The following is a 16,049-nucleotide window of genomic DNA, read 5'->3' as shown; positions in this document are numbered from 1 at the left end:
CACTCTGGGCTGCTTCCAACAGAACACTAAAAACGGAATAAAACCAAACATTAAAAACTTCCCTAAACTGGGCTGACTTCAGATGTCTTCTAAAAGTCGGATACTTGTTTATTTCCTTGACATCTGGTGGGAGGGCGTTCCACAGGACGGGCGCCACTACCGAGAAGGCCCTCTGCCTGATTCCCTGTATCTTCACTTCTCGCAGTGAGGGAACCAGCAGAAAGCCCTCAGAGCTGGATCTCAGGTTGAACAATGTGGGTGGAGACGCTCCTTCAGGTATACTGGGCCGAGGCCGTTTAGGGCTTTAATGGTCAGCACCAACACTGCTCAGAAACGTACTGGGAGCCAATGCAGGTCTTTCAGGACCGGTGTTTATATGGTCCCAGCAGCCACTTCCAGTCACCAGTCTAGAAAAAGTTTGGCAAGATGGTCAAAATGAGTGGAATCAGTTATGAGAGGTTTTCGGGGTAGGGGAAGCTAGACTGCCAGAGTGCTGAATTGTATTACTATTACTATTTATTAATGGATTTAAAGGGGATATAGAGGCATCTGCCTCCCTGTAAGGTTTTGGGTCGTGTCAAGGTACTGAGCTGTCTCCATTGCGGTCTTGCAGTTATAAGCAGTTGCTAAACAAAGCCCGGGCGCATGAGCTGCAGCGCCACGATGTCATCCTGTGCACATGTACCACTGCCTCTGGCCCATCCCTGATGGACAACCTGCAGGTGAAGCAGGTGCTGATTGACGAGTGTGCCATGTCCACTGAGCCAGAGACCCTTATCCCGCTGGTGAGCTACAAGAAGATGGAGAAGGTGAGCCGGCCGCTTGCGATTACAGCCACGGCGGTTATGCTGATGGCTCGTTTATTTAGCCCAGACGGGCTCCTGTTTTATTTCATGAGGTTGCCGCAGTGGCGTAGCGTGGGGGGTGCAGGTGGGGGGGCGGTCGCACCGGGCGCAACATCGGGGGGGGGGGCGCTCGCACTCGCAGCTCTCTGCCCCTACCTGGCTCACTCACTCTCTCTCACTGCAGTGCTGGCTGTGCGAATCCGATCCGAGCCGCCGGGTCGCCGCACACTGTGGAGGGGAGGGTGCCAGGCGTGCGGTGCGGTGCGGAGAGAGAGCGAGGGACTATCTGAGGAAGGGACAGTGCAGTGGGGGGGGGGGCGCAAATTACTTGCCTTGCCCCGGGTGCTGACAACCCACGCTACGCCACTGGGTTGCCGCCAGGGTCCTCTGCAGATTGCTGCTGGACTGCAGCTCCTGCAACTGACTACTGAACAGGCTGCTTGGGAGTTGGTGGGAGTTGGAGTCCAGCAGAATTGGGGGGGGGGCGGCATGGGTGGCACGTTGCCAACCGCCAATTTATTTACTCATTCTGTTGTTGTTGTTGTTGTTATATTTTATTTATATCCCTCCCTCCCCAGCCAAAGCTGGGCTCAGTTTACATAAAATCACAATCAATTAATAGGAATACATTCTAAAATCAATTCATTCTATCATCAGTTCAGAATCAAATTACTGTATTTTTTGCTCTATAAGACTCACTTTTTCCCTCCTAAAAAGTAAGGGGAAATGTGTGTGCGTCCTATGGAGCGAATGCAGGCTGCGCAGCTATCCCAGAAGCCAGAACAGCAAGAGGGATTGCTGCTTTCACTGCGCAGCAATCCTTCTTGCTGTTCTGGCTTCTGAGATTCAGAATATTTTTTTTCTTGTTTTCCTCCTCCAAAAACTAGGTGCGTCTTGTGGTCTGGTGCGTCTTATAGAGCGAAAAATACGGTAATTCAGAATCAAATTAATTAAACTTGTCACTCAAAGGTATCCAAGTGACTTGCAGCAAATGATAAGGCACAATACATAATGTGACGGGGAGGGAATCATATAATACAGTGGTCCTCAATTGGTGGTCCGCAGACCACAGGGATCCATGACACATACTTGTCTGCTGTCTGGAACTTCCTGTTTTGGGGGGCTGTGAGATTGCAGCACCCAAAAATGTGTGTTTTAGGGCTCCGTGCTCTCTTCCGGTTCATGTGACTCGCACAGGCCAGCTTTGTGCTGGGACATGTTGGAGGGTATTATTATTATTTGATTGATTGATTGAATTTATATATCATTATATATTTTTTTATTTTTTATTTTATTTTATTTTATTTTATTTTATTTTATTTTATTTTATTTTATTTTATTTTATTTTATTTTATTTTATTTTATTTTATATTGAATTTATACGCTGGTGGGAGCCAGTGTGGTGTAGTGGTTAAGAGCGGTAGTCTGGGGGGAGTCGTAATCTGGGGAACCGGGTTCGCTTCCCCGCTCCTCCACATGCAGCTGCTGGGTGACCTTGGGCCAGTCACACTTCCTTTAAATCTCTCAGCCCCACTCACCTCACAGAGTGTTTGTTGTGGAGTAGGGAGGCAAAGGAGAATGTTAGCCGCTTTGAGACTCCTTCGGGTAGTGATAAAGCAGGATATCAAATCCAAACTACTCTTCTTCTTCTTCTTCTTCTTCTTCTTCTTCTTCTTCTTCTTCCGGCCTATACCCCAGGCGTCTCAGGGTGGCTCACAGAATAAAATCAAGATATTCACACACCAAAAACTACCACAGAGGTATCAATATTTCCAGAAGTTGGGGGTCTGCAGTACGTAGCTAATTGTGAACCACTTATATAATCCATTAATTTTTTCACATAACTCCATGGGGGGACGATGAAACCATAGCAGCCATATAAATAGTAACGAACAGCTTTGTTGTTGTTTAGTCGTGTCCGACTCCTCGTGACCCCATGGACCAGAGCACGCCAGGCACTCCTGTCTTCCACTGCCTCCCACAGTTTGGTCAAACTCATGCTGGTAGCTTCGAGATCACAGTCCAACCATCTCGTCCTCTGCTGTCCCCTTCTCCTTGTGCCCTCCATCTTTCCCAGCATCAGGGTCTTTTCCAGGGAGTCTTCTCTTCTCATGAGGTGGCCAAAGTCTTGGAGCCTCAGCTTCAGGATCTGTCCTACTAGTGAGCACTCAGGGCTGATTTCCTTCAAAATGGATACGTTTAATCTTCTTGCAGTCCATGGGACTCTGAAGAACAACACTAACAGTGCTCAAATAATAAACAAAGCGATACTCTGACTCACTAATTAGCAAATCGACAAAACCTCAACCTGCCCCCTAGTCCCAAAAACCATTCACATCACACCAACAAGTTTCGCCCGTTTTGCAGTTGCTCCTCCTCAACATAGTGGGCATCACCACAATTATTTCCTTCCAGGTGGTCCTACTGGGGGATCATAAGCAGCTGAGACCAGTGGTCCACAATGACTTCTGCAAGACCCTTGGGATGGAGACGTCGCTCTTTGAACGCTACAAAGACTGGGCTTTGATGCTGGATATCCAGTACCGCATGGTAAGGGATGCCGCTGCTTGTTGCGAAGTTGAGGCGAGGCTGCCAAGGCATGGCGTGCCGCCTCCTGGGTTCTTTGGAGGAAAGGAGGAATTGCAGCAGGATTCACAATACTTTGCTCACCTGTTCTGCCTTTTGTTTCTTGCTGGACCGTTCCCCCTTGTGTTGGTTTATTGGGGGATACTGTGCTAGATCATTGGTGTGGGGTTTTTTGTTTGTTTTAATCTGTTTCTCACATGGTAACATTATCTCCAATATGGTTGTTTACACTGCATGAGTTTTAGTGCTGATAGCTGCCTAGGGCACATTTTTTGGGGGGGAGGGGGAGGCAGGTGAACACCACTAAATACCATATTGGCCCAAATAAAATAATAATTTATTATTTGTACCCTGCCCATCTGGCTGGGTTTCCCCAGCCACTCTGGGCGGCTTCCAGCAAAGATGAAAAATACACTAAAATGTCACACATTAAAAACTTCCCCGAACAGGGCTGCCTTCAGATGTCTTCTGAATGTCAGGTAGTTGTTTATCTCTTTGACATCTGATGGGAGGGCATTCCACAGGACGGGTGCCATCACCAAGAAGGCCCTCTGCCTGGTTCCCTGTAGCTTTGCTTCTCGCAATGAGGGAACATCCAGAAGGCCCTCGGCGCTGGACCTCAGTGTCCAGGCAGAACGATGGGGGTGGAGACGCTCCTTCAGGGATACTGGGCCGAGGCTGTTTAGGGCTTTAAAGGTCAGCACCAACACTTTGAATTGTGCTTGGAAACGTACTGGGAGCCAATGTAGGTCCTTCAAGACCAGTGTTATGTGGTCTCGGCGGCCGCTCCCAGTCACCAGTCTAGCTGGCACATTCTGGATTAGTGTAGTTTCTGGGTCACCTTCAAAGATGCTTGTTTTACCCTATAGTTTATGGATGTGGATATTTTATAACTGATTTTTAGACTTGTAAACTGCTTAGAAGCCATTTTGGCACGTAAGCGGCTTATAAATTTGCTGCTGCTGTTGTTACTAACAACAAATGCCTTCCCTTTTTCATCCCATCAGCACCAGGACATCTGCCAGTTCCCCTCCGAGGAGTTTTACAACAGGAGACTAAAGACCTGTGCCAACCCTGCCCGCGGCCACAGCACCCTCTTCCACAAGGACAGGGCCGGCTGCTGCGCCATCGTCTTTGGCCACATAGAGGGGAAAGAAAAGAGTCTCGTGGTCTCCACAGAGGACGGCAACGAGAACTCTCGGGCCAACTTGGAAGAAGCGGAGCAAGTGGTGAGTAAGGAGTAAGGGTTTGGCTCCCTTTGGTTACCCCTCGTGAGGAACGCACTGAGAGTAAACCCCTTGCGGGACATCTTCGGGAGAAGATAAGGCTAAGCAATAAAACCTGCACAAATCTGGAGTCTCTAAGGTGGTTGGATGGCGCCTTGTCCGCCTCCTTCCAGCAACTCCTGCAGCCAAGCTGGTGCCAAACGCCTTGCTCTGCTTTTCTTTGGACCCTATCAGCCAGGCTGAGAAGGGGGGTCTTGTTGTCTGGGCAGCCTAGGACCTCCATACACTCTGCCCAGCCTTGCACCCCAGGAAGGTATCCTTGGTGCTGCCAATTGCAGCAAAAACAGCACGGAAGGCGGCAGTTGCAAGTTATCTTCCTCTACAGCCACAGCAGGCGCTGTGATTCTCCAGCGGTTTGACTTCAGCCTCGAATGCCCACATCTATCCGCCATCCAGCAGTTATTAAGACAGTGGCACCTTGCTTTACAAACTTAATCCATTCCAGAAGTCTATTCTTAAACCGAGGCGTGCTTTATCTAATGAGGCCTCCCGCCACTGGTGCCCTTCCACCATTCAGATTCCGTTCTTAGACCAAGGTAAAGTTTGCAAACTGGGACACTGCTTCTGGTTTTGCAGAGTTCTTAAACCGAATCATTCGTAAACAGAACTGTTCTTAAACCGAGATACGACTGTATTATTTGCTGTATTTATACAGGTCATCTAGTAACATACTATTTCTGTGACTCGCAAGAAATAAGACATTAAAATAGAAGAACCAAAGAAGTATATACCAGCGTAAACCCTTTTCAGCCTGCAAAGAAAAAGCTAGTTACACATAAGATGTTAAGAACCCAGATTTTTAAGATCACAGTTTATTTCTTTGCGTGATTTGATTTTTGTTGTTGTTTTTAAATATTGCAGCAGGCTTTCCACTGTTACCCTTTTGACTCATTTTTATCTTCATCAAATTCCTTGTGCACCATTTAGAGAGTATTTCAATTAGCCAGTATATAAGCTGTCAAAATAAATGAATAAAAATAAACTTTGGGATAGCTTTGCAGGGGCAATCAGATGTTGATGGACTTGCATTGCCTATCAACCCCAGTCAGCAGTCAGGGATGATGGGCTTTGTAGTCACAACAACATCTGGAGAGCCAGACCTAAATTGGAGACTCAAGCAGGTTTCCATCTTGGGTTCTGTTTCTGAGTCACACTACTGTGGTTGAAGTAAACAAAGATGCTGTCTTTTCGCTGCCTTTCAGGTGAGGATAGCAAAGCAGCTGACACTCGACAGAACCACCAAACCTGCCGAGATTGCCATCCTGACTCCTTACAATGCTCAGGTGGTCGAAATCAAGAAACTTCTTCTCCAGGCAGGGCTGCGAGATGTCACCGTTTGCACCATCATGAAAAGCCAAGGTAAGTCGCGCCCGTGTGACACGGGGCACTGTGTTTTAGCCAGCACGACCTGCCGGGCGTTGATGGCCTTCACGCAGTGCAGAGTTAACTGTGGAACTCTCTGCCACAGGGAGCAGCAATGGCCACTAGCCTAGGTGGCTTTCAAAGAGGATTGGACAAATTCAACTAGCCGTGATGACTGTTGGAGGCAGCAATTCTTATTAATACCAGTTTCTGGAAACCACAGGAGGGGAGAGAGGGCTCTTGGGCTTAGGTTCTGCTTGCAGGTTTCGCACGAGCATCTGGTTGGCCGCTGTGTCAACAGGATGCTGAGCTAAACGGGCCTTTGGCTTGGCCCAGTAGGCTCTTATGACCTGAGAAGCAGCCGCCCTGCACTGGGAAAAACATCCTGTGTCTGCACACAAGCGTTTATAATTATCCCCACGGCTAATCTTCCCTGCTCTTCCCACTCCCAACTGCTAGCTGTGTGAGCGGTGCAAAGGAACGAAGTTTGTAACTTCCGTTTGCTGCAGCAAGGAACTGCTCTTGATAAGGTGAAGTGCACCGCACTTGGGCCTATCTTTTTCTGATAGCGCAAGGAAAAGGGAAGAGCCTGGGAAGTGTTGGTGCTGACCTTTAAAGCCCTAAACGGCCTCGGTCCAGTATATCTGAAGGAGCGTCTCCACCCCCATCATTCTACCCGGACACTGAGGTCCAGCGCTGAGGGCCTTCTGGCGGTTCCATCATTGCGAGAAGCAAAGCTACAGGGAACCAGGCAGAGGGCCTTCTTGGTAGTGGCGCCCGCCCTGTGGAACGCCCTCCCATCAGATGTCAGAGATAAACAACTACCTGACATTTATAAGACAACTGAAGGCAGCCCTGTTCAGGGAAGTTTTTAATGTGTGACATTTTAATGTATTTTTAATCTTTCTTGGAAGCCGCCCAGAGTGGCTGGGGAAACCCAGCCAGATGGGTGGGGTACAAACAAACAAACAAATAATTTTTATTAAAATATAACTTTATTGAATAATACAATCAAATTTCAAAATTTGCAAAAACACAATTATTTACATATTTGCCAAACATAAACTGTGAAAGAAGATAGAAAATAAGAAGAAACGGAAAAAGAAAAAGAAAATAAAGAAAAAAGAAAATGCTGTTTTCCATAAACAGTAATTCCAGAATCACACTTACATACATTATAAAATGGGACGCGGGTGGCGCTGTGGGTAAAAGCCTCAGCGCCTAGGGCTTGCCGATCAAGAGGTCGGCGGTTAGAATCCCTGCAACGGGGTGAGCTCCAGTTGCTCGGTCCCAGCTCCTGCCAACCTAGCAGTTCGAAAGCACCTCCGGGTGCAAGTAGATAAATAGGGACCGCTTACTAGCGGGAAGGTAAACGGTGTTCCGTCTGCGGCTCTGGCTCGCCAGAGCAGCGATGTCATGCTGGCCACGTGACCCGGAAGTGTCTTCGGACAGCGCTGGCCCTTGGCCTCTTTGAGTGAGATGGGCGCACAACCCTAGAGTCTGTCAAGACTGGCCCGTATGGGCAGGGGTACCTTTACCTTTACCTTACATTATAAAATAAAAATCTTAATTAAAATATCTTAAAAGACTTCCACCGCCTAAACCAGACTTCTTTGGTTATTTAATTCTCCTTTGCCTCTGTTCTTCCCTTCCATCCCTTTAGATCCCTTACGATCTTCCATAATCCATATTATTATTATTATTATTATTATTATTATTATTATTAATTATCATCATCATCATCATGCTTGCTGGGTCATGTGCTGTGGCGAGCAGAACTGTGCATGAGAAGTCACTGGCCCCGAGTCATCCACCCCACGCTAGTGAGTTAGGGGTATTCAGAATGCCTCTGAATTCAGTACTCAGCGGTATCCAGTTCTCCTCCGAATACCAAGTGAATCACAAGCGAGGAGGATGCTGTTGCACTCAAATGCGCTCCCCATAATGTGCCCCTGCTTGGCCACTGTGAGACCAGGACGCTGGGCTAGAAGGCACTTTGGTCCGAACCTTGGAAGGGCTTTTCTTCTCGTCTTCCTACAAGGTTCCTGGGTGGAGCAGGGCTTAACCACGTTGCAATTTCTGGCCTCCAGGAAGCGAATGGAAGTACGTCCTGGTGTCCACCGTGCGGTCTTGCTCCCGTTCCGAGGTCGACCGGAAGCCTACCAAAAGCTGGCAGAAGAAACACTTGGGTTTCGTGACCGACCCGAACCAGATCAACGTCTGCATCACTCGGGCGCAGGAAGGGCTCTGCATTATAGGTAGGTGACCTATGCCCCACGGAGGACCTTAAGGTCCATAAATAGCAACACCCTAGAGGTCCCGGGCCTTAAGGAAGTCAGATTAGCCTCAACCAGAGCCAGGGCCTTTTCAACACTGGCCCCAGCCTGGTGGAACTCTCTGCCTCATGAGACCCGGGCCCTGCAGGATCTGATTTCTTTCCACAGGGCCTGTAAGACAGAGTTGTTCTGCCTGGCCTTTGGCTTGGAGTAAATTTGATTCCCTCTCCCTCTTTCTTTTTCCTTTCTCCTCCTGTTGATGAGGCCGCTTTTTAATGTTTTAATGTTGTATTTTAATCTTGTTTTTAAGTTGTATTCACTCAACTTGTTTTTTTTATTGTTTGTTAGCTGCCCTAAGCCTGGCCTTGGCTGGGGTATAAATTTATTATTATTATTATTATTATTATTATTATTATTATTATTATTATTATTATTAAAGGTACGTGGCTAAAGGGAAACAGTGAGGGGTGGGCAAGTCCATTGCTGTGGAGCCTTGTTCTTGCTAGGAAAGATGCCTTCTGCAGAGGATGAAGCTGCAAAGAGACGGATGGACTGCTTTTCATTGTTGCTTAACTCTTCTCTCTCCCCCCCCCCCGCGGCTTTGCTTACAGGAAACCGTTACCTCCTGGAGAGCAACCCTTTGTGGCGTAGACTCCTCGAACACTACAGGAGCCGCAGATGCCTCACTGATGCCACTGAGATCCAGGTCATGAAGGTGCAGGCAATTCGCCGATGAGAACCAACGGCTCTTGGGGGAGAACCCCTCTGCGTTTTTAAGGCACCTGTTTCACAGGCACCTTTTTAATGAAGACGGTAATTGCTGGCCGGAGGCAGAACCAGTGGCCTGTCCGGCGCATGGGAATGGCTACTCAGAAGCTACTGTGTAAAGAACACGCCTCTGGGATGATATGCAAGGCGCTACCGTTTTAGCCATTCAGCCGGGAAGAAAGCACAACGACCGACCTCCAACCTTATTTTGGTGATTGCACTAGACTGTGGCCAGCACAGCACCACATGACTCAGGCAGCATGAGCTTGTGATGTGCCTGGGTGGGCCTGACTCTGCCATGCTGCCTTCTCATAAACCAAGGGACACGGGGGCTGCGTCAGTGGTGCTGTCTTGGACGCTGGACTTCGCTGGATGGCACCACCTGCCACACTCTGCTGTTTTCTGAATGCATTCCTTTTGATTTTGTGTATATGTGTAGAGAATCTTTTAGAATGGGGGTGGGCGAAATGTTGGGTGGCTCTGTGGACCTGCGGCCTGTCCAGTTTGGGATGTTCATCTTAGCTTTTTGCTTTGGGGTCCAAATGGATGCTGTAGAAAACCAAAAGGAGATCCAAAATAGGATGTTCAGGATCCCACCCAATTCCTTGCTCAAAGCGAGCAGACCAGCTTAGTGCATTTGGGGAAGAGAGACACCGCAATGTACAGAGGACGAAGCCCAAGTTAAGTTTTTGTTTTTTTAATGATGAGGCCATCACAGCCATTAAACCCAAATCACTTACTCAAGGTGGCCTCTCTCCTGGGGAACTTTTTTGTACAAATGTTTTTAAAGTGGCCATTTTAAATTTTTTACTTGAAAAGTGTTTCCTCCTGGCAAGAATACAATGTATATTTTTGTAGCTTGCTTTTCAAAAGTTGCACCTACTGTAGAACCGCAAACCCTGTGACGCTTTGTGCTTTTTGATCCACCAGCAGTTCTGGACATGCAGTGCAAGTCTCCAGAAAATAACCTGGCATGCCAAGAATGACCAGGTGTTGCAAAGTAGCTTTTTCTCTACACACACACACACATGATCTCTGTATGGGCCTTGATGGCGTCATTTCCAATCCAGTGCCTGGTCAGGCTAGGATAACTGAATGTAGCTGTCCAGTTTTGCTGGGTACCGTCTCCCAATATCGCATGGCTTTGAGAACCTAGTTCAGTAGATCCATGTGCATTGCACTGTTTCCACACAGGTTGTGTGAACTGCATCAGAGGAGAGAACAGAAGGCTTACCTTTTATTATTCCATTAAGTGCCTACCTTAAAACAGAAAGTCTGCATGAGGCTTGATGCACAGTTGCCACTCAGTTTTTGCTGGACTCAGCTGTTCTGGCCTGGCCTCATCCAGCTCTGCAAAGCCCATGGAGGTGAACTGAGCCATGTTTGTAGTAATTTGCTGAAGCTAGACTACTTTTTCTTCAATAACGAGGGTTGTGGGGACTGTTTTTCTGTTCCGGCACCTCTCCACTGTCTTTATATTGTCGTGATGTATATATGGGGCTGCTTTTTAACAGCAGGTGTGATAGGACGAGGGTCTTAGAATTCTGCAAGCAGCAAACCTAATTATTGTGCAAACCTTTGGAATCCCCTTTCTCGTAGCATGAGGGTTTCCCCTCTAGAAATGTTTACTTGTTGTCAGGAGTCTTAATAGCAATAAAAAAAAAAGGGGGGGGGGAGACTCTTTTCCCCTTAGTTCTACCTCGATTGTTTTAAATGTGAATGTTTGAACTTTGTTAGTGCAAATGCAGCTTCGTGAATCACTTTGCTCTGGAACGGGAAGGAAGTTTTGGACAGGAGTGCTGATCTTATAATAACAGCAGTGGATGTATAAAGAAAGAGCAAGTCAATATACAGTGGTGCCTCGCAAGACGAAAAGAATCTGTTCCGCGAGTCTCTTCGTCTTGCGGTTTTTTTGTCTTGCGAAGCAAGCCTCTTAGCGGATTAGCGCGATTAGCGGTTTAGCGGCTATTAAAGGCTTAAGGGATTAGTGGATTAGCTGCTAAAAGGCTATTAGCGGCTTAGCGGGCTTAGTGGATCAGCTGATAAGCGGCTTAGCAATCAGCTGTTAAGCGGCTTAGCGATCAGCTGTTAAGCGGCTTAGCGGCTTGGGAAAAAGGGGGGGGGAGGGGGAAAAACCCCGCAGGAACTCGCAAGACATTTTCGTCTTGCGAAGCAAGCCCATAGCAAATTCGTTTTGTGAAGCACCTCCAAAACGGAAAACCCTTTCGTCTAGCGGGTTTTCCGTCTTGCGAGGTATTCGTCTTGCGGGGCACCACTGTACAGACGTAATCGTATCCTGGCACTCACTCGCCCTTTCTTTGTGCAACGGTGGTGGAAGCTTTTAAGCCAGCCTTGGAAATTAAAGCTGCCAGCCCATTTTCACTAGCCTTCATGCTTACTACATGGGTAGCAAGTGGCATAAAAAGAAAATTAGCTCCACATTTTATTACATAGAATAATAAAGCTTCCATTGCAGGCTACACAGAGGGCGATCCTTACTCGCCACAGGTGACTAGGCATATGGCTGTTTACATTTTCATTTTAAACTCTCCCACCTCTGTGCCCTGACTTGATATCTTCCCCGCCCGCATCCTGTCTCCCTTCCACAATCTTGTGCTTTGGCAACTCTCGCCAATGAGAGTTGCGGCCCCAAAGGTGGAGTTCTTGGGAAGGCAGTAAGATTGGTTGCTGAAAGCCACAGGAAGGGAGAGGGCTCTTGTTTTCGAATCCTGCTTCTGGATTTCCCAAAGGTCTCTGTTTGACCACTGTGAGAACAGGATACTGGACTAGATCGGCCATTGGCATGATCCAGCAGGGCTGTTCTTATGGGAGACACCAGGTTGTGTTCTTTCTGCCCATTCTACATTAGCTACTCTGCTCCTGGCCATCTCTGTTACTTTCTTCCACTTCCAACTTTGTGCCTTATACAGTAGCTGCTGCATACCTGGCAGAAATCTACAACCTGCACTGTTGCTCCTTCGCAAACCAAAATTGCCTCCACACCCTTCTGCTAGGTTAGCAAGCTGTTGACTCCCGCTTTCCCCTATCTGACCAATATCTTTATCCAGAGGGCACAAGCTAGGTTATAGCAAGGAAATACAAGGTAAAATCTTTGTTCCCCTGTAGCAGTGACCTCAGGTACCCATCCCTGCTGGAAGTCTGTAGTCGGGACCGTTTACAGTTCTGCGTGGCTGTGTTTGGTGATTGTTGGAGAGGTACTGCTAGGCGCAAATCCCTGGGCTCTTCTACTACACATACTTGCTGAAATGAATGGGATGTATGTAAGTGGACCTGTGCACAGGTCTGCATTGCAGCGGGTTGGACTAGATGACCCCCAGGGGTCCCTTCCAACTCCACAATTCTGTGATTCCAAGTCTGATTCATTTCAGTGGGGCTCGCGAAGGAGGACTTCCTCCTGGAGTCTATCGTGAGGAGCAAACGCTGCAGTAATTGGCTGCGTCCTGGCCTCAGCATCCAGCGAATGCAAGTGATCCACTTGCTTTTCGTCAGTAGAATTTTATCTTCAAATAGCTGCAACGTACGTGGCTTCAAGAAAATGTTCAACACTGAGTATTTTTTTAAGTACAGTGGTACCTCGCAAGACGAATGCCTCGGAAGACGAAAAACTCGCAAGACGAAAGAGTTTTTCGTTTTCTGAGTTGCTTCGCAAGACAGATTTCCCTATGGGCTTGCTTTGCAAGACGAAACGTCTTGCGCCTTTTTTAAAAAACAGCCAATGCATTCCTATGGGAAACCGTCAATACACATTGGTGATTCGCAAGACGAAAAAACTCGTAGAACGAAAAAACTCGCAGAACGAATTAATTTCGTCTTGCGAAGCACCACTGTATTTAGAGGTTTGTGCTGTGTATCGTCCCAATACATTTCTACTTAAGACAATCAGTATAAATGCAGAGGCAATTTGAAAACAAAACAAAAAACTTAGTGCAATAATGTCGTTTAAACACAAATGAAGTGCACGGTTCAGCCCTGCCCCACTAATGAACTGAGCAGGGCCTAGCTCTTGCACAGGCCCCATGCATTTCATGAGTTTCCAGCTGAATGAGTTTCCAACGCGTGAAATGTTGCTTTTCTGTGAAATGGACTGAAAGACAGATGAGCCGTAACCATAGAATCAGGATTGTAAGCGTTGGAAGAGACCCAAAGGGTCACTAGCCCAACGCCCTGAAATACAGGAACCAAGTTGCACGCTGTTTTTATACATATACTGCTATCTTTACTTGCTGGTTTTGATTGTATCTGTTGGATTCCATTTTTAGGATGCACTGTAATTTTTTTTTAAAAAAACTGGATTTGCATGTACAATTTCTTAAGCACCCTTTTTGAGGGCCTGAAATTAAGTTTAATAGATTTGAAGCTTTAATGTCTATAAATTATGGCTCCTTGTACTATTTTGTTTGTTTGTTTCAATTTACAGGCTGATTAATATATTTCTGTGATGTTTATATGAACCTTAACATTTTCAATGATGCTGATTGTATTATGCGAAATAAAACTTTTCTGAATTCTGATTGGGGTGATGAATTATTTGGGGTGTGTGTGTTTTAGAAGAGTCCTTCCCAGCAAACTCCGGAGAGCTGAGAGACTGAACCTGAGACCTTCCTTATACAAAAGTAGGAGCGTTCTCTCTACCTCTGAGTTACGGCCCCCTCACTTGAGGGATCACATTTAAAAAAAAATGCTCCCAACTAAATAAACCCCCACAAGGTGAAAGCTAATGGTTGCCCCACCTCTAAAAGGGTATTTGTTGTTGTTGTTTAGTGAGCACTCAGGGCTGATTTCCTTCAGAATGGAGAGGTTTGATCTTCCTGCAGTCCATGGGACTCTCAAGAGTCTCCTCCAGCACCAGAATTAAAAAGCATCAAAGCGTATTGCAGTTGGAAAAGGTTCAGAAAACAGCAACGAAAATAATCCAAGGGGTGGAGCAACTCCCTTACGAGGAAAAACTGCAGCTTTGGGGGAAATTTTTTAGTTTAGAGAAAAGGCAAGTAAGAGAGAACGTGACACAAGTCTATAAAATCATGCATGGAGCAGAGAAAGTAAAATTAGAATTCGATGATACTGAATGTTGGAAGAACCAGGATAAAAGAATACTTCTTCACAAAGTTCATAGTTAAACTATAGAACTCCAAGCTACGGAATTTATGCCCTAAGCACACACAGGCTTATTTGTTAATCGACAGACAACTACACAAGAGCCCCACAATACAATAGATATTTGTGATTGGGTTTTGGGAGCTCTTGTACATGTCAAGAACATGAGCCTGCTGGATCCGGCCATTGGGCATCTAGTCCAGCATCCTGTTCTCGCAGTGACTAACCTGATGCCCGAGGGAAGCCTGCAAGCTGGGCACGCACTTTGCCCACTTGTGATTCAGAAGCATAATGGATGGATGGATGGAGGGCATAGCCTTTGATAGCTTTGCCTCCTTGGATGTTTGCAAAAACCAGCTGGACTGGGGCATGTGGACTGGGACTATGGCCCTGGGGGAGGATGAGAGAATCCCTCTCACCATATTCCCAGTGACCCCCTTGTCCCCCAAACTGCTGTTGGCCCAGTTAGGGGAAATTTACACATACAATTATGAGCATCTTCAGGGGCAAAATGATGCTGGGTGAAAGGGCTGATCTCCCTCTCCTTTAGTCTCTAGAGGGACCGCCTCTCCTGATATGCCCCGCGGAGGACCTTAAGGTCCACAAATGACAACATTTTGGAGGTCCCAGGTCGCAAGGTGGTTAGATTGGTCGCAACTAGGGCCAGGGCCTTTTCAGTACTGGTCCCGACTTGGTAGAATGCTCTGTCACAAGAGACCTGGGCCCTGCGGGACTTGACATTTTTCCGCAGGGCCTGCAAGACAGAGCTGTTCCGCCTGGCCTTTTAATTAACCTGTATTTTAAATTGGGGTCCCACCCATTAAGTTTTTACTGTAATTTTATTGGTGTTAGCCACCCTGAGGCGGGATATAAATAAATATTATTATTATTAATTAATTAATTTATTAATTTATTTATTTATTTTTTATTACTACTACTACTACTACTACTACTACTACTACTACTACTATCCTATCCTACTGTTGTAAGGGACCCCCCAGGTTCATCCAGTCCAGCCCTCTGCAATGCAGGAATCTCAGCTAAAGCATCCATGACGGACAGCCATCCAACCTCTGCTTAAAAACCTCCAGTGAAGAAGAGAGTCCACCACCTCCTGAGGGAGTCCGTTCCACTGTGAAAAAGCTCTTATTCATTTCCCTTCCCATGAAACATCGCCAAGTGATTTGACAGCAAAATCATGAACAATAGAAACACGGTGTGGGTTTCGTGGGGGGTGTCAAACAGCTCTTACTGCCAGCAAGTTCTTCCTGGTGTTTAGTTGGAACGGAATTCCTTAACCCCTGTAGCCCCATGAGAATTTGGCTCTCAGTATTTAGAACTAGTGACCTGCCTGCTCTTCAGATGCCCTGGGGTAGTAACAACAACAATAGTGATTTGTGGGAAGCCAGTGAAAGAGAGAGGTGTTTCAAGTAAAACTCTCCTCTTTTGCTGCAGTCTGGAGCTTAGAGAAGCTCAGAAATAAAAGAAACGCCTAACACTCCACAGTGGGTGGAAGGACCCAACAATCATAGAACTGCAGTTGGAAGGGACCCTAAGGATCATCAATCCAACCCCATGATGCAGGAATATGCAGCTGTCCCATACGGGAAGCGAACCTTCATCCTTGGCATTATCAGCACAATACTTTAACCAACTGAGCTGTCCAGGCTCCAAATTATAGTTGCATATAAAGCTGGCGCGAATTTTGGAGGAGACCCAAGAGAAGGCAGAATAAACAGAACCGCGTGTCTAAATATGGCTGACAGAGGGAACACAAGCCATCATCTGTTTCCTGGACAGCAAGGAAAAGG

General features: G+C 46.9%; 1 protein-coding gene across 1 annotated transcript in view; it reads left to right on the top strand.

Moving 5' to 3' along the window:
* The window catches only part of HELZ2 (helicase with zinc finger 2), a 51,392-nt gene extending 37,737 nt beyond the window's left edge, over positions 1 to 13,655 (top strand). The window contains exons 15-22 of the mRNA XM_083447233.1: positions 614 to 809; positions 3,261 to 3,395; positions 4,439 to 4,660; positions 5,920 to 6,076; positions 8,170 to 8,337; positions 8,967 to 10,979; positions 11,407 to 12,713; positions 12,979 to 13,655. Of these exons, the coding sequence (XP_083303359.1) occupies positions 614 to 809; positions 3,261 to 3,395; positions 4,439 to 4,660; positions 5,920 to 6,076; positions 8,170 to 8,337; positions 8,967 to 9,091 (1,003 nt within the window). The 3' untranslated portion in view covers positions 9,092 to 10,979; positions 11,407 to 12,713; positions 12,979 to 13,655. The remainder of the gene's footprint in view (positions 1 to 613; positions 810 to 3,260; positions 3,396 to 4,438; positions 4,661 to 5,919; positions 6,077 to 8,169; positions 8,338 to 8,966; positions 10,980 to 11,406; positions 12,714 to 12,978) is intronic.
* The last annotated feature ends 2,394 nt before the right edge of the window (positions 13,656 to 16,049 follow it).

This window comes from Podarcis tiliguerta (assembly GCF_965153285.1).
Source record: "Podarcis tiliguerta genome assembly, chromosome: 6".
NCBI classification, from domain to species: Eukaryota; Metazoa; Chordata; class Lepidosauria; order Squamata; family Lacertidae; genus Podarcis; species Podarcis tiliguerta.
This window is presented reverse-complemented; position numbering and strand designations above follow the sequence as displayed.